Source organism: Fundulus heteroclitus, chromosome 11 (genome assembly GCF_011125445.2).
Source record: "Fundulus heteroclitus isolate FHET01 chromosome 11, MU-UCD_Fhet_4.1, whole genome shotgun sequence".
Taxonomy (NCBI): domain Eukaryota; kingdom Metazoa; phylum Chordata; class Actinopteri; order Cyprinodontiformes; family Fundulidae; genus Fundulus; species Fundulus heteroclitus.
In genome coordinates this window covers 15,970,907-15,993,463 of record NC_046371.1, presented here as the reverse complement: position 1 = coordinate 15,993,463, position 22,557 = coordinate 15,970,907, and the positions used below count along the sequence as shown (strand labels likewise).

Sequence of the window (22,557 nt, the reverse complement as noted above, 5' to 3'; positions counted from 1 at the left end):
CACAGTGTTTTATTAGTAATACATTCATTTAGTGCATTGTAAAGGCGTTTCTATCCTGGAAAGTTCCCATTTTGTCACGTTACACCTACAAACTTTAAGGTATTTTATTGGGATTTTATGATAGGTAATATAAAGTAGCATATAGCTATTTATTGAAGGAAAGAGGGTGCATCTATTCTCCAAATTAAAAACCTGCAAGCGTTTTAGTCAGCAATACTTTGAAGAGCCACTTTGCAATTCGAGTCAAAAGTCTTTTGGGGTGGGTTTCTATTAGCTTTGCACGGCCAGAGACTGAAATGTATGCCCATACTGTTGTTTGCATGATAGCTCCAGCTCAGTCTGAGCAGGCAGGGAGCATCTGTGAACAGCAACTATCATGCCTTGCCACAGATTCTCAAATTAATGTAGGTCTGGGCTTTAACTAGACCATTCTAACGCATGATTAGTGTTGTAGTGGCATGTTTAGTGTCATTCTGCTGGACAACACCATCCACTTTCACCATGGGGACGGTGCTTTCAGAACGATGCACGGTGTTTATCTTTCCATCATTTATAATGTGTCGTGTCGACTAAATAGTTCAGTTTTTATAATTATACATATTATTATTTATACATGTTTATGTGTGTTGAATATAGAATTTCACTGAATTGTCTGAAATAAAGTATTCATTCATTCATTCATTCATATCTGAGCTGACCACAGCACCATCTTCTATACGGCTGCTGTGTCCTCTACATTCCAGATGACTCCTGCATCAATGGTCGTCCCAACGTGTATAGTTGTCATCACAATGAGCCTATATTACAAAGTAAGAAACTGTCTCTTGACTATTTTCCAATTTAATAGATAGACTAATTCCAAACAAGTTCATTTAGCGTTGATTTCCATTTTCATTTTAGCTGACATTATTCTACATCAGCACATTGTGTATTTTAGTAGCAGGTGCCAAGATGCCATCAGCGCTGTGAAAGGCACCACAAGCACTGGAGCACCTCTGAAACCAAAAACAGTTCCAACAGCAAGAAAGCGGCAGAGCTTTCTGGATGTCTACACTCTTGGTCTGGCTTATGTTCAGGGGAAACGATGCAAAGCAACACAACAGAGGTAAACTCAGGGCCACAGAGACGCTACACTGTCACTCGTCCAACTGACAAGTTTCAGCGTTTGAACGGGTTTTACTGTGAGGAACCATTTCTTTGGTTTTGAAAAGCTGCCGACCGATTTTTTCATCCTGCCTTACTGGCAGATTTCGGCCGGATCTTAAGGTCTCACTAATGGATTTCCGTCGTGTAATACTTTCCTTTAAGCGTTAAATAATTTACAAGCTTGAGATGAACTGTTTAAATCCTCCGTTAAGATTTTCATCTGCCCATTCAGAGGAAGGAGTTCCTTTTAATGCATGGCAAAGAAACAGAACTGCACATACAGCTCATCAGCGTTAACGTGAATCCTAAAATGAACACTCAGTTTGCTGCTTAGCCCCAGTATCGACACAATCTTATGTTATTCAGTCAGTTGTGGCTTTCAGTTCTGCTTGTCTCGGGGTCTGCTGGGCGTCTTTCAACAGAGCCTCTCTGTGTGAGATGTATCGCTGTCGCCTGCTGGCTCTGTAGCGCTCCAGCCTCTTCGCCTCCTCCTGCGGGTCCTGCAGGACTCCTTCCCACCTCAGGCTCTCCCTGGCCTGGACCTTATGCTCCGTTACATTTGCAGGAACCTTGCTGCCGCAGGTTGTCGTGGCTGCTGCAGGGAGGCTCCTTGAATCCCTTTGTCGTTCTTTTTTCTTCCCGGAACCGCGAGAGCAGTGGTCCCTGCCCTTTTTCCTGGTAACGCTGAGCTTGGGAAGTTGACTCTGACCTGGATCTTGAGTTGGCAGCTGGGGTGTTGGAGATACACTCACAGGTTTCCCTGTAGGCAAGCAACAGAAACATGTAATCTGTCGCACATTCGCAGACAAAGCTGTGGCTCTGAGATATGAAGGACCACGGACATGCCTTAGATCCTTCAGTAGCGACAAACACTCCGGTTCCTCCACGCCCACACTGACTTTTCTTTAAACTAGCCTAGCAACATATTTACAGCGCTTTGCAAAGAATTCATATTCTTTGAAATTTTCCACATTGCGTTATCTGGCAGCCACTAACGTTTTACTGGAATTCGATGTGACAGACCAACATAAAGTAGTGCATGATTGTAAAGTGGAACAACAACGATACAGGAATTTATAAATGTAAAAATAACAAATAAAATAACAAAATCTAAATAATGCAGTGTGCAAATGTAGTCAGCCCCTTTTACTCTGATACCCTTAAAGGCGACATATCATGCTAAATTCACTTTTCTAGCATTGAATACATTTTTGCTGTGTACTTGGAGCCTCTAGGAGTGCAGAACATTTTAATGTAGTTTCTCCAGGTGCTACGGAGACGTCTTTATTTTCTTTTTGGGTCATATTTTTTTAAGCCGTTTAGGTTTCTTTGTTCTCTGTTACGTTTTTTTCATCAATAATGTCACAGAATTTGCTGTGGAGCTGCTAAACAAGGTCATAGACTTTGAGCTTACAATATCACAATGTAGCCATTTTAATTTTTTGCTCCCTGATTTTGTAGTCTGGGCTGAAGGATGTCGAAGCTACAAGTGGTTAAGTGAAAACGTTCGGTTGTTGGGTGCATTAACCCACACAATTCATTACACTGTCATCCAGCATATTATAAAAAATGCCGAAACAAGGTGGAGTGGAGCGCTCTGCGACCTGGAGGTGGGCGAGTTGTGAAGTGCCTCCTTTAGATTTAAAGAGACAGCACCAAAATGAGATGCCCTCAGACGCACCTCAGAACAGGGGCAAAAGAGGAGCGGTGAGGCAACGACAATGAGGAATTCAGACTAAAGCTTTGCAGTTCCACTTTATATAGACCAAAACTGAATGATTTAAATGTGAAAAGGAATGCAATAAAAATTATGGTATGTCCCCTTTAAATAAAATGCAACGGAAACAACTGCCCCCAAAAGCTTTCAAATGAGTAAATAGAGCCTACTTGCCTGGAATGTATTCTCCCCATAAATTCAGCTGTTGTGTGTAGGCTTAAGAAGTTTGTTTGAGAGCACTGGTGATTAAAAAGTATCACAAAGACCAGGGAACTCAGCAGGCAGGTCAGGGATATAATTGTGGCATAATCAAAATTAGGGTAAGATTATAAACAGGGATATCTTGGGTTTTGAGCATCTAATGGAGCACTGTTCAATCCACGGTGGAAAAACTGGAAAGTGGGGTCTGAATGCATAAGTATGCCACATTTATCAGATGTCTGTTTGTAAAAACAATATCGAAAAGCATATGATTTTTGTTCCACTTACACAAATGTGCACTACTTAAAGTTTTTTTTTAATCATATAAAATCTCAATAAGGAACCTTGAACTTTATTGTTTAAGGGCTTTGAAGACTTTTCCGAGACACTTCTCCAAGTCTTGCTTCAGATTCTGCAACAAGATCAGAACGCTGAGAGGGGGATTTCAAGATTTTTAATTTTGTCTGTAAAAACTACCTTCAGTACTTAATGACACATTGACACACTATGTAAAAACTCAGTTGGGTATTAAATACCTTTGTTGTGCAAATCGGCTGCTGTATTTTCCTGTGTTTAATGGGATATTGCATTCCTTATCTGATTAACATGAGTCTCAGATGTTAAGGTACACATGCACATGCCTTAGCTACTCCATGATGTTGCTGCTCCGTCATGCAAATTGCAATTTTTTTCACTTCACTGTGTAAGTCGGCTGCTGTCTTTCCTCTATTTAACTTGAATATTACCTCCTTTTTTTTTTTTACCTGATTATGCTATATAATCATGTTATCAATAACTGTGCAATACTTTCTCTGTTTATACTTTTACTTTTATCTTATTTTTACTGTCTTACTTTTATCTTATCTGATAAGTTAATAATAATAATAATAATAATAATAATAATAATAATAATAATAATAATAATAATAATAATAATAATAAATAATAATACATCAAACTTATATAGCGCTTCTTTGGACACTCAAAGACACTTTACAAAACAAGTTCATTCTCTGCTGCTGTAGAACTAACTTTAGATTAGATAAGCAGTTTTTTGGTGACTTTAGTGTGTATCTGTCTGTCTGTGTTTTTTTTCCACACAAGCCTGAATTTCCCTATTGTGGGACAATAAAGGAGTTTCTTATCATACCTTATTGCATCATGATACAGCTATTTTCAACATGTTCACAATTTATTTATTTTTTGTTTTTTGTGCAAAGTTCAAAACCTAGCTGGAAGTTGAAGGGGATTTACAGTTTCATCTAGAACAATGGCAATGACAGATTTTTTTTTATGTATTCGGTACAGGTTAGGTGTTAATTTTAATTGATTAATTCTTTATTTTTTGTTGCTAATTATAGGTTAACATGTTACATAATACATGATGTTTATATTAACACTACGTTTAGGTGATTACAAAAGATAGAATCTGTTCTGCAGTGAAAGCATGTTTTCCTCATAAAACTAATAAAATGCTTGTACCTAAAGATTAAAAATGGTGGCCCTTGTTTTTATTAATCTGCTTTAATTTTGTGAATGGTCTTACATCGAGCAAACCTTGAACACATTTTCCACTCATAAAAAAAATCTACATGTTTACCTTTTAGTTTTGGAATAGTAGCTGTAGCTTTATTTCTCTTCTTCCTCCTGAGGTCAGGGCTCCTGTGTGGCAGCAGCTTACAGTTCCTGTCCTCTGGCATGACCGTGTCTTTGGAGTGCGCCTGCGCAGCCAAGGTTAACAAAAGTTTGGAGCAGATTGTGACAAAACTTTGAAACACAATCTAACTGCTAAAACAAATATTACCAGCTTTATTCCAAGGTTACGTTGGATTTGTACATTTCAGAAGGAGCAAACCTGCAACTTTTCCTGTTTGTTCCGGAACCAGCGTTTCTCCATGGCAACAAGACACACCCCTCTTAGAGAAGGGCGCCGTGTTGGTGACGTCACACCCACTTATTTTCTAAGCGCTCAGAATCCAGAGAAAATGTAACGTTTACAACAATATTTGAACGGTTTAAAGTTTGACTCTCTTTGATAATTTCCTTTAATGTCGCATAACTTCAGAGAGTAAACGGTATTTCATACAATGTGTGAAGTATACAAAAATAGGTCTTGGTGTAATAACAAAATATAGAGTATTAAAGTTTAGCAATATAGATATATTCACTGACCCCGACGTGATTTGAACACGCAACCTTCTGATCTGGAGTCAGACGCGCTACCGTTGCGCCACGAGGTCTATACATGCGTAAATATAAAACAACTTTTGATCTGTACATCATAAGAACAGCTTAGTACATTATTTAATCTTTGTAAAGTTAAATATTTTTAGTAATTCAATTTAAAAGAAAAACTAATGTATGACTGTATTCTACCATATTTATCTACCTTGTCAACTCCATTGCCAGGCCAGGACAATTGTACAAACATCCCACTCAGAATTTATTTGCTGTTTTCTCCGCTTTAAATCACTGAGACCATATTAGTTGTGTATTTGACAATTTTTGAGTGGCAACGTTCTGTTGTAGCTTCAGATTATGATCAGGGAGGGAAAGAACTATCATGTTGTAATAAATTAATAACAACTTAAAAAAATATGTAACTAAGTCACTCAATTAGCTCTGAAACCTTAAATTATACCTAATCTTCTCTTAGCAGGGCTGTTAATCCTTTTCAGAAGCTGATGGTTCTTTGGATATCTGTCGTAGCACAAGCAGTGGGGTAAGGATTCTCATCTTTTCTGTTCTTTAATTCACATGTAAAAGTAGCACACTTGATGGGCTTTCAGTTTATATTTAAATTGTTCTGCAACATTTGCCTTAATTTCTTGTCTTTAGTTAACTGATATAAAATAACTGAATGAAAAAATACAGTTTCCTTTTGAGTACATATCAATCAATCAATCAATCAATCAATCAATCAATCAATCAATCAATCAATCAATCAATCAATCAATCAATCAATCAATCAGTCAGTCAATCAATCAATCAATCAGTCTTTATTGTCAACTACAATTTGCATTGAAATCGAAATTACAGTTCCAGTACACTCCCCAGCCGAAACTACAGATTAAACGCTGATTACACATGTAGGAATGACCGGACATGTCCGATCTTAGAGAAGGAGAAATTTAGGTCAACTACTAATCAGTTACTTCAGAAATACACCTCAGTGCATACTAGCTTTGCAGCAGCTACCGCTATCATACTGTCGCTAACACAAGCCAGCAATAAGGTGCATTTAAAAAGCGTACTGAAACATTAAATCCTTTTCCTTTAAAGTAGTGTTGGATAATAAATTAAAGGAAACTTAAAAAGTGCTAAAACCATAAAAACTTAAAGGAGTCCCAAAAATAGTCATACATGGATATATCATTATGGTTGTTGCAGATGTCTGTGTTGGCAAGTTTCAGAGGCCAGTTATAGTTTGGGTAGCAATTTTCTTTCAATTGTGATTAATTAATTGGAAGCTAAAGGATTTGAGGACCAGTTTAATAGTTTTTGTCCTCTGTGGTGGGTTTCCTGCATGTTTTAGATTTGCCTCAGCATCTCATTAATCTCTGAGAGGCCTGCGAATGACCCATTAAAGCACAGAAACTTCTAACATGTAGAATACCAGAACTCAATGACTGACATAGGACGAAACTGAAAATTAAACATTGAAATTAGCTGCTAAACATCCTATTAATGTTTATATGTACGGTTTTCCACGTGTTTTTATCAGTGTTCAAATGTTTGCACGACATTTTGTTGCTTTTTGCTTATGAAAAAACTGTTTTGTCAAAAACAAAAGTGTATAAAAGCAGAGTGTAAATCTAAACAGCAGTATTCTGCTCAGAGGAATGAGAAAACCTGAGGAAATTCACCTTAGCTCTATGCGGGTAAAGAAAATTCTGCAGTTTTAAAAGCTATTTTGAAAAACATACAATCTCAAATTTTTCTTTTTAGATTTTTGAATTAATCAGTTTAAGGAAGTGGAAAAAAAATCATGCAAGATTGTGAAATCGTGAATCATAAATGTATAATTCTGTCCTTTAAAGCTGCCACAGATGTTGCCTCAGACAGTTTCCACAGCGTGTAATTTCAAAGGGAGTTTCCATCCTGTTCCTGACCCACAGAGTCCTAATTTCTGTATGCTCTTCTCTGTACATACAAACAAACAGATATGACTTGTTTATTAAATATATAAAGCAAACTTTGACACTTTGTGAAGTAATGGTCCGACCATAACCATGCTAAGGCCACCAAGGCGGTGGTTTATGTTCACACTTGTGCGTCTGCCAAAAATAGCTCAGTCACAGCTTAAACAAGTCTTTCCTGCTTCTGCATTTCCCCCCACATATTTGAACTGTGCCGGAGCTGCAGGAAGAAAGAGGGTAAATCAGCATGCTGAGTCAGAGATGACACGTTGAATTTATCCATGCTGGAGTGACAAAGTTCACACTGTGATACAGACACTACACAAAGTGAGTTTTTACAGCCTTTCCCCTTAAAACGAACACAGCTACCCGTCAGTAACTCATATAAACAGTTTTTGTAGAAAAAAAATCATGGCTGACTTAAAGGATAACAGAGTAAAGCAGTTTAAAAGGCAAATGTATTTCAGCAGTTTGAGTCAATGAGATTTTACATTGTCTTAGTTTTCTATAAAGCTGTTGCTCTGTTTCTACAGCTGAATTATTTTTATATATGTAAAAATAATGCACACTCACCAAGCACCCCAATAAGCTGACTAGCTCTTTTGTGTTTATTTTGGATATTTATTTGAATTTGTGCTTCCCTTGTTGAGTACGTCCAATGATTGGTTCTCATTAATGTGAACTGACCTACATTATTGTAATTTCTATACAGAAATAGAAATAGAATTTGCATACAAACCGTGCTTGGTTTGTATGAAAATTCTCTGATTCAACATCTTTTATAATATTAAATTCAATTCATATCTTACAGTAGATTTTTTGCTCTTGTCCATTAGTATGTGAGATTTGTTTGTTTAAAAGAAAGAAAAACTGCTCATAATGTTCTGAATTCTGTATACTATTTTGTACTAAAGTCTTAATAAAAAAAGAAGGAAGGGAAAAAAAAAAGAAGTTGCTGCTCCGACTGGACATTTTGCTCCATTCTCTGTATGTTTCACACAGGAAGATTATTGTTGACACACCACCTCCTAGCTCCAATTAAGATAGATTCTTTTTAATTTAGTCAATTTATATAGAGCTATTTGACACAAAAAAAATCTGAAACGCAATGCACTTTGAAAAACATATCCAATTCATTTTTAATTTGAAAAAAAAGACACAATAATTCATATTCATCAAAAATGCATCCCCATTATATTGACATTTTTATTCAGTGATACACAGTCCAATTTTGAACTGAGCATTAACTTCAGTTTAAAATGTCAGTTAGTTAGAAATAATTTGAGTAAGCAAGCACAGCCAAATGTAGTGGGTAATTACCTCTGCAGCAATTCCTAGTACTGAGCAGGCATGCTGTGACAGTGGAAAGGAACAACTCCCTTTTAACTGGAGAAACCACTAGCAGAACTCTGAGTCGTATGAGCGTCCGTCTACCATGACAGACTGGGGGTTTGAGAACACGGAAAGCAGGTACAGAAAAAACAAAAACCATTGGTGGAATAACACTTTATAGGGAAAGAGATTTTAGTACATAGCAGCAATGGCAGCACAAGCCCAGCTTGTGATCCCGGTCTTAGAAATAAACACAGCTAAACAGAAAATTACTTGGCCAGTATTCATAGAAGGAAAGGTAGAGAGAGTACAACATAGTTTGCTGCAGTGGTGTGAGCCTTTAGCACCATAGCTACAGAGGTATCTAAAAATAACCAAACTCCTGCTAAGTATAATTTTTATGAAATGGAAAGGTCTTTGGCTTAGTTCTAAAAGTAGACAGGGTGTCTGCCTCACGGACAATAACTGGGAGCTGGCTCCACAGGAGTGGAGCTTGATGTCAAAATTGTTTTAAATAGACTGGAATTGTTTTAAGGACCGCTTTGGTCCTCTGACAAGTTGTGAGTTTCAGCCTCTTGAATTAACTAATCCCAGATATAAATTAAATGAAGACACTAAGAATAGTTTTCTACCGTTATTCCCCCCCTGGGGGACTAAGAAAGGTATTCAATTAAATACTACAGGAAGATACACTGCAAAAACTGATCTAAAAATAAGTAAAATGTTCTTAAAATTTGTGTTTTTGTCCTAGATTTGAGGTAAATAAGATTATCTGCCAATAGAATGAGTATTTTCACCCCTAAAATAAGATAATTAGACATCCTGTACTTGAAATAACATGATGGAGATGAGTTGTTCCTATTTTAAGTGCAAAAGTCTTATTCCAATGGCAAATCATCTTATTTACCTGCTCAAATCAAGGACAGATTGCACTCATTTTAAGTAAACATTACTTATTTTTAGTTCCGTTTTTGCAGTGTATTAACTGTTTCAAACCTTGTTTCAGAGCCTCTGTTCAACAATCCTGAGCTATCCCTAGAAGTGCAGTGGGATGTGCTTACAGAGCCGATGCTGATGACAGTTTTACAGCTTTTATGAACATCCCAACTTAGATTTGGAAGGAGTTGTGCATAAAAGAAATGTCAGCAGTGTTTTGCAGTGCAGATTGAGAGGGGGTTTAACCTTACTGGTATCCCCCCAGACTCTCCAGATATTTTCAGAGAGCAATTAGATCAGCTTACAAGCTGAAATAGATGCAGAGTACAGCTTATTCCAAGGGCTGATTTAGGACTATTTTCCTACAATGATCTTTATTCAAAAAAAAAAAAAAAGAAAAAGCAGAACAAACACAATTAAAAACAAAAACAGGTACATGACTGCAGTCATAATGTTTCTGTAAAAGGTGACGAGGGACAGATTACACAGAAAGATTATTTATTTTGTTCCCTATTTGTTGTCTGTACTCACCCTAGTGTTGTATTATAATGAACATGACTGATTCATAATGATATCCAGCCCCCTGAATCCTGTAAAAGGACACATGCATGACTCATAACACTGTGAAAGTGACACACTGAGACCTAGCAATGAGCAAAGTGATTAACAGTTCCCCTGACACAGCTTGATGTGGGTCAAGTGTTGAACTTTATGTAAATTGCAAACTCACAGAAGCAGGAAATTGTTGAACTTGTGTCTGTGTTCAAAGAAAGCTGACGTTTTCTAGGTTTCCAGTCAAAAGCATCAATAAAGCAATCATAAAACCAGCCGTGTTTTTGCTGCGTGTGCTAACTGCGTCAGGTGACAGTGAGGAAGCTGGTTTTTCTGACTGCAGCAACCTTATAGCTGCAGAGAGACTAGCTTTTTCTGCCTGCTGAGAACCCGGCTCAGCAGGCAGAAAAAGAAGACAGGCCACATACTCAGCATGGAAAGGGTAAGAAGTTCATCCCAGCCTGCTGATGTCTCCAGAGGCAGCAGGTTAATGGCACAAAGGTAACATTCGAGCAATTAGTGCAGGAACAAAATGAAAACCTATCAGTTCCTGTGTCGGCAAGCTCATACTGAACTTATCTGAATATTGAGTGGTTGAAATAAAGATTTACTTCACTTTGTGCAACAAAGTGAGTGTAGCAATAGGATTTAAAACTTTTCAAGGGAAAAAGATAGTGGATTCATTCCTTTTAAAAGAAACTGGCTCAAGTATTTGTTTTATTTATTTCTAAGAACCTGGCCTACTGTAACTAATTTCATCTTGGTAATAATCATTTGGTTCTCTTCACTGTTTCTTTTTCCATCTCTACCATTTTCACTTGTCGGTTTTTAAAGAGGAAATATTGAGCAAAATCCACTGTTTTAGCTCTTAAAAACGTTTGGTTTTGTACTTGGAGTTTCTGGGAGAGCAGAAAATTTGAATGCAGTCTGTCCATGTGCTGTGTAGATATATTTATATTCATTTTGCCCATATTTTTCAAACCATTCAGTTTTCTCTGTGTTTTTTTTTTTTAACAATTACGTCACAGTATTTGCTGCAGAGCTGCTAAACAAGGTCACGGACTTCCGGCTTACCAGTTGCGTGATTCAGCCATTTTTATTTCTCAGAGCAATTGCAAGAGAGCAAGCTGAAGGATGCCAAAGCTACAAGTGGATAAGTCATTAGTGTTTCATTACACAGCCCCCCAGCATCCAACAAATATGGCCAACTGGGTGGAGTTGGACACTCTGCGACCTGGAGGGAGGCCTCTTTTAGATTTAAAGAGACAGCACCATAATTAGTTGCTCTAAGACGCACCTCAGAACAGGGATAAAAAGTGGGAATCTAGGGGGTAAGTTAAGGAGGAATTCAGACCAAACCATTACAGTTCCACTTTATATACACCACAACTGAATAATTTCAATGTGAAAAGGAAGAATTGAAAAGCTTGATATGTACCCCTCAAGAGGTGATACAAATTATTTGGTGACCCAGATTTGAGTGAGATATTCGTCTGGGAATTGTTTTTAGAAAAGTGCTTCCAGACGGTGGTACATCATCTTTGGATCAAACCTACTATTGGATCATTTTAAGTCAACAGTCACGTTACTCAAAAGAGTCATGTCCCACTGACTCACTTAAACCACTACGTACCGGAGACACACATGAAGACAGTGGGGACAGCACTGGAACCTCTCTGCGCTCATGCCCTTGTGTCTGTTCTCCTTCTTAGTCAGGAGAGTTACAAAGGGGGAGGTTGTATATGTACATTTGTGAAACAGAAACATACGCAAACAAGACAAAAACAAACACACTCTTAAATGCTACTCAGTTCTGAATGTTCACGTTAAAGAACCTGTGAATAAACTGGGTTGCTTCATGATTTCAAGACCCTCAATATGTGGTTTTATTTGACCAGTTCCCCTACCTTAATCAAACTTGAAAAAAAAAAAACAAGGATAAAGGACAGAAACAAAAGGATCTCTACGCATTTCTACATAGTTTTCTAGAAATTTGGTTCAAGAACATTGTGGTTTTCAACAAATAAAAAGTATGAAAAGTGTGGCTTGTAATTATGTTCAGCCCTACTGAGTCAATCCTTTGTAGAACCATCGTTAGCTGTTAGCTTTTGAGATTTGTCCCTTCCAGCTGTGCTCAAATAGAGACTGAAATGTTTGCCTATTCATCTTTGGGAAAAAAAATAACACACTCAGTCAATTTGAATGGAGACAACCATTAAAATTCACTGGACTTTGACTGGGCTAAACCATTTTATTGTAGCTCTGGCTGCGTGGTCGCTGCCCTGCTGGACAATGAACCTTTGCGCTAGATTCAAGCGTTTTGCAACCTCAAGTAAAAGTGTCACACCTGAAAGTATCCACCCTTACAGATGGAACAAAAATGTTATGTGGTTTGCAATTCTCTTTACATATACAAATCAGAAAAGAATGGCTTCAGCTGCTTTACTTGGATGTCCCTAAATGAAATTCAGTACAACCAATTGCTATCAGAAGTCACCTAGTTAGTAAACAGGCTCTACCTCCATCATTTAATGTAGTGTTAGTACAGATGTTCTGTGAATCCCTGAGAGGTTTGTCAGACAACACTAGTCAGATGACTGATTAATGCTCTCCTTTCTCTGGTCTGATCTAAAGCAATTAAGCTTGTGGTAGCTCTGGAGGAGCTGCACCGATCAACATCTCAAGTGAGAGAATCTGACATCAAGACTATCGGTTGTGAACTCAACAACCCGACCTATACAGAATAGGAAGAAATGAATTGATTCATTGTTATAATTAACAAAATACAGAAGAGGTCCCCTTTGCAGTTTAAGATAAGATATAAAACACTGAATTGGATAATTCAGTGTAACACAGAAAGAGTTACGCACAATTTATAGTAATGGAAGAAAAAAAAGCGAATCTAACCTAAAGTTAGTTCTAAAACAAAAGAGCAACGTTTACTACCTGCTGCGTAGGGGACCAACTATGGTCTCACTTCTACTCGTCTACTTACAAAATGCACGTGGTCCTTTCTGTTGCTGTCCCTCATAAATGATATAAAAACAGCTATGTTTTTCATGTTCCGGGGCAAAAATTATGATCCACATGCAAAATATCCCTTTTCATCCTCCAAAAGCCCGTCTGTCTCCTTGTGTTTTCTTTTTGTTTACACAAAACGTCCAGTTAGCGTAAGTTGGTGGGTCGATTTTATCCTGAAATTCACTGAAACTTTCTCCTGTCCAGACACCCAACGTTCCTTGTTTAGCTCGTGAAATCCAGGAGCATGATCCGATGGCCGCTACGGCGTTCGGGCAAACTTATTTTTTTGCAGTGCCACATGCCTTCGGTGACCTGACCCGTCAAGGGAGTGGACGCTGATTTTCATGATTTGGGTTCCTTGAGGTGCCGGAAACCGTATCTGCACCGTATTCAGTGTGAACGCAGCGTAAATGCTGCTGACGCTGTGTCCGCAGGTCTTGTTTCCACACGGAGCCTACGTGCGTCCAGCATAAAAGCCTTTATGCATAAAAGCCTTTATGCTGCGAAGATAGGCCAATGATCCAATGCACACCAGCAAATGCACCTCTTAAAAATGGGGGTTTCAGAGTAGGCTAATTGAGGTTCACACTTTAATCTGATTTAGATGCTGTAGTGTGATCTGAATTAGGGCTGTATGTGCTCCAAAACTCTAAAATATGGCTCGTTTAAGACAACAGTGGGGTCCAAATTCCTCTACAGACACGTATAAATGCATACAGATACAATGTGTGTGTTTCCAGCACTGCCTTTTCAACTGCTAGCCTAATGTTTCCATGTAAAAACCAGCTATCGGCTCAATCTGCTGCCTCATTGCGTGCAGTTTTGTCTTGCGTGAGCGCGCCTCTGACGTGCGCTTCTCGTGATGCCTACGTCATGACGCTGCCAGCTGATCGGAGAGTGGGAAGCCGGGTCTGTGCGTGTGGACTGGGCGTGTGAATGTGTGTGAGATATAGAGGGAGGGAGGACTGGGACAGACAGGAGTTGTGTAAAAAAAAAAAAAAAAAAAGGAAAGGGGGAAAAGAAAAAGAAGAGGAGTTGAAGTCCTGCGCTGCCTTTCTCTCCGCTCTTTCCTGCCGATGAAGAGAAAGCGCCGCGGACGAGCCGAAATTCAGCCAAACCTTTTAGTCTGCAAGCGTGAAGGAAATCCACAGACACCGACACACCCTGGAAAAGCTCCAGGGAGGACTCCGCGGGGAGCGGTGGGCGAGGCGCAGCGCTGAACTCCGGCGGAGCGGCCGGGGATGAGCCGGGGAAGCGGGCCAGGATCCAGCGACCCGGCCGGTGGGTGCTGAAGGTGGGGCTGCTGGATGAATGTGTTCTGCCTGTGTGTGCGCTTGCTGGCTCGGTCCTTCCTCAGCCTGCTTTAGCCCGTGGTGGCTTCATGACCCAGTTTGCGTAAAAAGAAATGTTATCCGGGAAGCGCCTTGTTCGTGTGATTCTTCACCTGTATGCGCCAGATCTGTGTCCTCTGTCTTTATTTATTTTATTTGATATTCCGAGCTTCATGTGGATTTGGATCGGATGTTTTAGGAGTTCTGGTTGAAGGCCTGCTGCCTTTCTCCCCGGACCCTTTGACACCGACGAGCTCTGATTTTATAGGTAGGCACACAGGAAATCAGACATCTGGCCAGGAAAAGCTGTAAACTCGCATTGTAATCATCCTTATTTAAAAAATTGAAGAAATGTCATGTTATTCCATCACATGATATCCATACCTACACCCATTTTACCCCCCCTCCCCTCCCTTAAAAAAAAAGGCTTAATATATCTTAACAAATCTAAATCAGGACTGAAAAAGCCTTGAAAGTGACAAATAGGAATGTATGTATGTTATAATGAAAGCTGAACATGTTCCAATCTTCTAAAGATCAATGCCGGACTAACCCATCAGGAAAGGCCTCCATCACAAGCTCCTTTTTAAAAATGTGCTGAGTTCATGACAGGCCAAGGAGGAAGCCTGCGCTCAAGTAGGCGATAGGTGAAAACCAGGATAACCGAGGCAGAGTCATTTCTCAGAAATGCGGCGACACCAGCAGCTATTTGGCAGGGATGGAGAAATTCTTCCAGGCTTATTTGGATGTTTATGGGAACGAGTAAGGCGTTCAGAAAGCAGGGGGCCTTCGCGAGCGTTTTAGACCCTGCAGGTCAATTCTCGGAAGCCCTGCTGAAACATTTAAAAGGAGAGATGAATTCACGTCTTTCCTCTGGTTCAGATGGTTCTGGAGGGGGGAGGAAGGCTCGGTGTTGTGCACGTTACATAATTGTGCAGCCAGAGTTCAGTGTGCCGGTAGGAATGCGCATTAGACTTGTGTCACGAGCTGCATTTTATGCCATTGCAGTCCGGACCGTGACATAATCCGCCCTCGTCGACGGGGATCGTGTGCCGACGACGGTGCTGTCACTCAAACGTGTGCCGTTCTCTTCGCGTCCTCTTCCTTCGCCCGCGTCTGTGGGCTTGCTTTACTGCTCTCGTTTTTTTTTTTTGCAGAAGTGAAGCCATCTTGCTCAACTTGGGTTCCACCCTTTAATTCCTATTGCGTGCCTTGTCATGGTAGGATGGGGTAAGACGGGATGTGCTGTGCAGGTTCAATTAAAAGGGGAAAACGACAAAAGAAGAGGCAGTTATGTCAAGCAAAAAAAGAGAAAAAGAAAAAAGTAACCGACTGCCCGAGGACAGGCTTATAGGCCTCATGCAGCGTCACTAATTCAAGACAGCGTTCAGTTAGTCAACACACAACCTTTTATTTGTTGTAATCTCAGGGTTTAAGTGTTGGGAGCCTCGAGCACCGGGGCGTAAGAAGAGGCTCTCTTTTCGCCCTGCGAGCCTCCGCCCTTTCTCCATCTTTGTCCGCCGCTCTCATTATAAAACGGCAGGTTTTTCATAGAAACTACAATCTGGGAGATGGGAGGAAAGAAGAAAAAAAAAAAAAAAAAAAGGAAACTCCCCAGAAAGGGCCACACCCAAGGGCACAGGAATCTACCTGGATTCGACGTTTGCATTATTGAATTTTTCCATTCGCAGAGCTGCAGCTGCATTATGCAAAATCGGTCCCTCAGCTTTCTTTTTCTTTTTTTTCTTAACGCATTTCCCCTGTGCAGCTACGCGGATGGAGTTTGTGTAACACAGTTGCACCGCGTTATAATACTCCTCCAAGTTAGTCTTGCATCTCACAACTCGATGCTTCTTATTAGTATTTAGCAATTTTGTTATACGGGTAAAAATCCGTTCCAGTTGGTTCTGTTAAAGCCGCAGAGCTCTGTTTGAAAACCGCATCATGAAGACTGTTGACAAGGCCGGTAAGACGGTTTTGGAGGAGTTTTAAAGCAGGGTGAGGTTATACAAACATCTTCAGATCATCGCCCCAAAAGTGGAAAGATTGTAGCACATCAGCCAGCGAGACAGGCCCGTTGACCTAAAATGACGGGCCAGGAAAGAAGAAGTAGTTGCTCTGATCAGATGAGACCAAACTGTAACTTTTTTTTTTTTTTTTGGTCCTATGTGGAAAATACTAACGCTGCACTTCCCCCTGACCTTTAACGCATCGTAAAACCATGACGGTGGCAGCATCATGCTGTGGACAGGCCTTTTTTTTCTGCAGAGACGAGGAAGCTGGTGACGGGGAGATGGGCGGAGCTAAATACAAGGAAATGCTGGAAGAAAATCTATTAAGAGGCCACAAAAAACTTGAGGCCGGGGCGGAGGATCACCTTCTGGGCAGAGTGATTTAATATTAGTTTTTTTTTAAATGGCTTAGTCAAAGTTCAGAGCTAACTAGCTATTTTGCAAGGAAGAATGTCCTTCTGTTTTCCTCCCAATTCACAATTCTGTGCTTCTTCGTGTCGGTCTTTCGGATCGAAACCCCAACGGAGCACGTTAAAGTTTGTCAGTTGCAACGTAACCAAAAGTGAACAAAGTGAGGGGGGCGTGAATACTTATGCAAAACATTGCAGAGCAGCCAATATCGAAAAGCCCACTTGAATACAGGCGGTTGCTCCAGCTGTTTGCTACGGCCTCCTCTGGTTAGCCTCGTAGGGCTATCTCTGTGGCAACCCTGTTCCAGGAGCTATAACGTCGGCTGTTTCCTCTTCGTGTTTGTAGGTCATCATTCCTGTTTTCCTCTGATGCACACACATCCTGCTTGTTTAGCCCCGGCGTTGCCTTCCTCTTTTACTGCTCCCATTGTGCCCCAGACACAAGCTCGGCTTCTTTATGCGCGTTATCTCCCTCGCCCTGCTGCTGCTGCTGCTGCTGCTCCGCGCATTAAAAGCTCCGTCGTCCCAAGGCCTTCCGCGCTGCGCGTCACGAGACTCAGCTTCACCTCGACGCGTCTTCGGAGGCGACACGGACGGAAGGAGGGTGGAGCCGGGGGGGGGGGGCGAGGGTCGAGATGGTTGGAGAGTAGCAGATGTAGAGGGGAGATGGAAAAGGAGGAGCGGAGGAGATGGCTCCAGCCCACAGCAGCCGGGTTGGAATTTCTAACATTCGCGGCGGGAATGTCAGGAATGCAGGAACAGTCTGATCTGACCGAGAGAAGGTGGGGAGGACAGACGAGCCCGTGAAGACGGGGGGAAACAAATAACAAAAATGAGGAGAAGATACTGGAAAGGGTGCCAGGCCGTGCAAAAGTCACTGTCTGCGGAGGGAGGGTCACATTATGGAACAAATGAGCAATTCAGCTCGGGCTCGAGGTCGTGGCAGCGAACAGTGACGGCCTCTACGTCCTCATCCATCCTGACCTTATTCAAGCCAACAGGAGCGCGTCAACGCCTTCTCATTCCCAACGGGATCAGGAGGGGGGCCGCTCCAGTCGGTGTCCGACGCACCGGTGTGTGTCCTCCTGCATTCGTGGCTGAAGCAGAAATGGAGAAAATGAATAAATAAATAAAATGCAGACAGAAAACTGAGAACACACCTGTGGTGCTTCGACGTTGAGGAAAAGTGCTAAGAAGCAGGTCATAGTGGCGCGGAGGACGGTCACAGGGAAACTGAGCATCTGTTGAACTGCTGGTTTTGATTTTCTCGTCGTGCCGTCGCACAGAATAAAATATTCTCCATTCTTGACATTTTTGCTTTTACTGCGTTGTTCGATGAAGTTAAACAGCTTTTTTTTTTTTTAATCAACACAGCCTTTCCTAGCCAATAAAAACACAATTAAGATTTTCCACAGGGTTCCTACGATGGCTGGATAAGCAGAGAATTAGATTTTAGTGTTTCCTGGATGAAAATGTCAACGGAATGTATTTGTATTCTCACCTTCTGCATCCCATTGTCTAAACGTTGCATCCATCATTCCTTCTGTTTCCTTCCTTCTCCTGCCTTCCTTCTTATATAGATAACAGATGAGGCTTTGTTTTAGGTGAGACAAAACCATTTTTTTTTTTTTTCTTTTCTTCAAGATTTTTAAGGGCCATAACACACACACAGTAGTTCGTTTAAACTCGTGTAAACTGTTAAATCTCTACTCAATGTAACAAATATTGACCACAAAATAAATTGTTGTGCAGGTTCCTTCATAGAATCAGTAACTTCGAATCAAACATAAGGAAGATAATACATGTTATCCGGCTAGAGACGCACCGATCAGAATTTTGTGGGTAAATTTCTAGTTTCCTGTTTCGATAAAAGCTCTTGTCTCTAGAACAAGGAGTAGCCGGTCACTCGCAATCAAAGGAACAATTTTCGATAACTTGCCATTTAGTTGGTGCAAGACCGAGCCTTAGGTGTTTTTAAAGTGTGTCTGTGTCGGCTAGCCTTTTTAATGAACAAAACAGAATCCGTATACTTGTAAGGTGTGCAGGCAATTTTTCTCAAACGCTACGTTATTGGATGAACCCAACAGCAGTAATGAGTTAAATAAACTCTTTGGAGCTGGATTTTTCTGAAGTCAGTAGGAAGGAAGCTAAGAAACGGTTTATATAAAAAAAAAAAAGCATGATCAAAATTTGCTGATGATCACATTATAAGTCTATTAATGGAAACAAAAAGCTGTGAATAGAAGCAAAACTGTTATATCTTGACTCCTGCAGCCTATAGGGGCTGAACTAAAGGGCTGGCAGGTTCCCGTTGTGCGTCATTTCTGACTGCAGAAATCTGCAATAACGGGGGCAAAGAGGCGCCGCACAGGTTTGGTTTACTCCCGAAGATATGAAGATTTCATTTGAAATAAAACGTAAATCGGTTTGCGCGGTTGAAGATTTGTGTTTAGATGTTCCGTGCAGATTGGTTTTTTCGGTGCGTGTCACTTACAAGCCAGCACAGGCAGGCGGGGAAATTTGCTGACTCACCACATCCAGGAAAAAAAAAGACATTCGTCACATTGACAAATCAGTCAGGAGGCTTATTTCTGTGCAGAACGTCGGGTTCTTGGTGTAAAAAAAGAAAAAAAGAAAAGAAGAACCCTCTTTCAGATGATCCAAGCAAACTAGTCCAGAATCACTTATATTGCGACATATTAGTCGCATTCATTGTTTAACCCCCTCCAGCAATGCTCCTATAAATGCCTGGAAGTATCCTGGCTCTCCTACCTGCAGGAATGTACAGTATGTACTGCCGCTGGTCGGCCTCACGTGAGCACATCCTCCTCGCCTCCAGATCTCCTCCAGATTAGCTTTTCTGCTGACACGGGAAGCACAGACTTGCTCTGGCTTTGAGCATTTGCATTCAGGCTGTCTTTTGTTTAACTTCTAGTAGGCAGTTTTATTTTAAAATTGATTTAAAAAAAAACTGTATGGTTTGTTGAAGGAGAAAAGGCAAAAATGAAACGACTAGAACAAGCTTGAATGGGATGCAAAATCAGACATAATGATTTATTTATGCGCTGCGGAATTCAAATTTGTTGGTCATTGGAAACCAGCAGGTGTGAGAGAACAGGGAACATCAGGGGCCTTGACCTCAGCCGGACACAAAGTTTTAAACCATTAGCAGTGGTAGTTTAAGGGGTTTGGTGCTAGTAGGGTAACCTTAATTAAAATGAGTGGCACTGATGGCCGTTTTTTTTTTTTTTTTTGCCATCAGAAATCCTTTCAGCAGGCTAATTTGCCTTTTTTTTTGTAAGCAAGGGGAACAAATGAGCAGCCTTTGCTCAGCCAGCTGACAGGCAGCGCGCAGCAACTGGTGTGGGCAAAGGGAGCACTGCCTCACTTTCTCTTGCATACAAGCTGTTGAAAACTGCATAAAAGGATTTGAAACCTTAGCAGGATGGCAAGTTTTTGCTGTTTTGATGCCATAACCCTTTAAAACCACATTTTAGCTTCTTGGAGTTAATCAGCCCATGCCATTGGAAAATTACACAGAAATACACTGAAGGTATTGTAGGTAAATCAAAAATCACATCTTTCATTAGTTTGTGGCTGCACTTTAAAGATCCAACGTCAAAGAGTGACAGCAACACTCTTTAGTGCGGAAGTTGATACTAAGAAGACTTAGTGTTAGATTAATATATGAGTATTTTGACCCCTAAAATACGATGATTAGATATACTCACTTGAAATAAGATGGAGATGAGTTTTTTCCTATTTTTTAAGTGCAAAAACCTTACTCCATTGGCAGATCATCAAATCAAGGACAAATACTCTTTTAAAGAAGGTTTTACTTATTTTTAGTTCCGTTTTTGCAGTGTGACAGTACAATGAGATGCTAGATTGTTTTAAAAGTAAACTTCATGATTGTGTTGCTGTTTGTAAAGTAACAGTGAAACTTTAAAGCTTCAGGGAACGGCTTATGGCAGGAGGGACTAGAAAAACATTAAGAAAGCCGACCATGGATCTCATTTTAGGATTTTTTTTTAGAGAGAAATCGGAGTAGACGTAGATCTGCATCGGCTGATCAAAGTTTTTCTTAAAACTGGAAATGGGAACTGTTCTGACTGCTGCATCTCTAAATTGAAATTTTTATTTATATGACAGACATGTGAGGCCGCTCCAAATTAGTTGCATAAAAGTAATAGCAAACCTGAACTTCAAGTGTGATTTAAGGCTTGTATCTCATATCTAACTACAGGATTCTTCTCCTGAAGATCCTCCTCAGTGCTTCCCAAATAGCTCTTTGCTCCTCTGAAACGATTCCAGCATCTCCGCTCTCACGCACAGACTGTCCGCTGCTCCTCATTCGTCCTGTAACCACAGTAACTGTTTCTTCGGGAGGCCGTCTGTGGTTTTCAAAAATCACTAAAAGAACATCCAAGAAATTCGTCGGTGGCCCGGCGCAACATGCACAGGCAGAGCCGAGCAGCCGCTGCTGGTAATCTGACGCATCATCTCATATGTGTGTGTGTGTGCGTTTCTCCTCAGGCCTTTCTACATATCCTCTAGTTTCAGCCACTCGATCACAGCTGATCACAACACGCTCGCTGTCTCTGTGCGCCCACTTACCGTACGCGTGCGACTGGCCGCGGGCCACCTTTGCCTACGCTTCATGTGGAGAAACTTTATACAGGAAGTTTAACAGTCTGTTCTCCCTCTTTCTGCAGGGACGCATGGCCGCTAAAAATCAGAAGAAGGAAGGAGAAGGAGTCACAGTCTGTGATATCAACGAGAAGGTGTGCCACCACCACCCCCCCGGGGGGCCGAAGGCTGTGAACGCTCCCGTTCTGCTGGCCTCAGATGGCTGACGCACAGCAGTTCTTCACTGGCAAGCTTTATGTTCCTGTACACATGCTAAAGCTGCCAGCTGAAGAACTGCTCTGGTCAGCCCTGCCCTGCACGGTGCAACATGCAGACGAGGATGGCAGCCGGTGGGAATGTAGCTCAGGGTATACTTTTTTTTTTAATCGTTTGAACCATTATTGTATCACGTTAATATAACAATCGGTTTGTTTCACGGTAAAATCCTGCGTCCCTGCATAAATGTTGTAAATGATCAGTTTTCTCCTCCCTGCAATAAAAAACTAAATGTTCCCCTAAGAAAGATTGTCGTTGACTTTACACTAAGGGCAATAAAACACAACAGATCTGATGGATCTTGTGTTTAATAATAGTAATTAATATGCATAAATGTATCATACGCTTTTATTTCTTGTAACATTAAGGTGATCCATTAGGGTGGGGGAAAAAAAGATTTGACAGAAATAAACTTGTTTTTGTTTCCTTGCATCTTGGCTCCTCGGTCATCAGGTTTTAAATTAAGTCTGTTTTTAAGACCCTATAACTGTGGACTGCTGTTACACGAACTCCAGAGGAAGAGAAGAGAAGGGGGGGAAAAAAACTTGCATAACGTCTGTTTTTCAGTGCCTCAAGGCGTCTTCGGCTCTTCATCAAATTCCTCCGCAGCATGTTCACTGGTGAAGACACCGGACAAATATGGAGAGGTGCTGGGACGCATTACTGAGAAGGAAAGCGATTAGAGATGGGCTGCATTTTAAGAACTTTAACATAAATAGTTATGATGTGGGCTTCTGAACAAACGGAGCTCCAAGCTGTAAATCTAGGCTGTGTTGGTTTGATGCGTCAGAAATAAATCCCAGCCTTAAAAGTTTTTTACTGTCCCTTACATGAGTTTGTGCTGGTAAAACCTTG

General features: G+C 40.8%; 1 protein-coding gene, 1 long non-coding RNA gene and 1 other non-coding gene across 4 annotated transcripts; 1 reads left to right on the top strand and 2 right to left on the bottom strand.

Moving 5' to 3' along the window:
- Window positions 1-682: 682 nt before the first annotated feature.
- Window positions 683-4,999, bottom strand: c11h17orf97 (chromosome 11 C17orf97 homolog). 2 transcript variants are annotated; one of them, XM_021307775.2, is made up of 3 exons: window positions 4,920-4,999; window positions 4,665-4,785; window positions 683-1,906 (listed from the first exon to the last, which is right to left on the bottom strand). In XM_021307775.2, the coding sequence occupies exons 1-3, from the start codon at window positions 4,959-4,961 to the stop codon at window positions 1,509-1,511; spliced, it is 561 nt and encodes a 186-aa protein (XP_021163450.2). In that variant the 5' UTR covers window positions 4,962-4,999; the 3' UTR covers window positions 683-1,508. The 2 variants fall into 2 exon arrangements, with proteins under 2 accessions (XP_021163450.2, XP_035998507.1); XM_036142614.1 differs by having other exon boundaries at window positions 684-1,906; window positions 4,869-4,986.
- A 233-nt stretch (window positions 5,000-5,232) lies between these two features.
- Window positions 5,233-5,304, bottom strand: trnaw-cca. The gene has a single exon. It is a non-coding gene; the product is annotated as a tRNA-Trp (tRNA).
- Window positions 5,305-13,623: 8,319 nt separating this feature from the next.
- LOC110366495 lies at window positions 13,624-21,997 on the top strand. The gene is made up of 2 exons (XR_002426731.2): window positions 13,624-14,338; window positions 21,513-21,997. It is a non-coding gene; the product is annotated as an uncharacterized LOC110366495 (long non-coding RNA).
- Window positions 21,998-22,557: the final 560 nt, after the last annotated feature.

Excerpts from the sequence above, each read along its gene's own strand:
- c11h17orf97 (XM_021307775.2), bottom strand. The coding sequence starts at position 4,961 with ATGGAGAAACGCTGGTTCCGGAACAAACAGGAAAAGTTGCAG. Across the intron at positions 4,786-4,919 it reads ACAAACAGGAAAAGTTGCAG|GCGCACTCCAAAGACACGGT; the intron begins GTTTGCTCCTTC and ends TTGGCTGCGCAG. Across the intron at positions 1,907-4,664 it reads TACTATTCCAAAACTAAAAG|GGAAACCTGTGAGTGTATCT; the intron begins GTAAACATGTAG and ends GCTTGCCTACAG.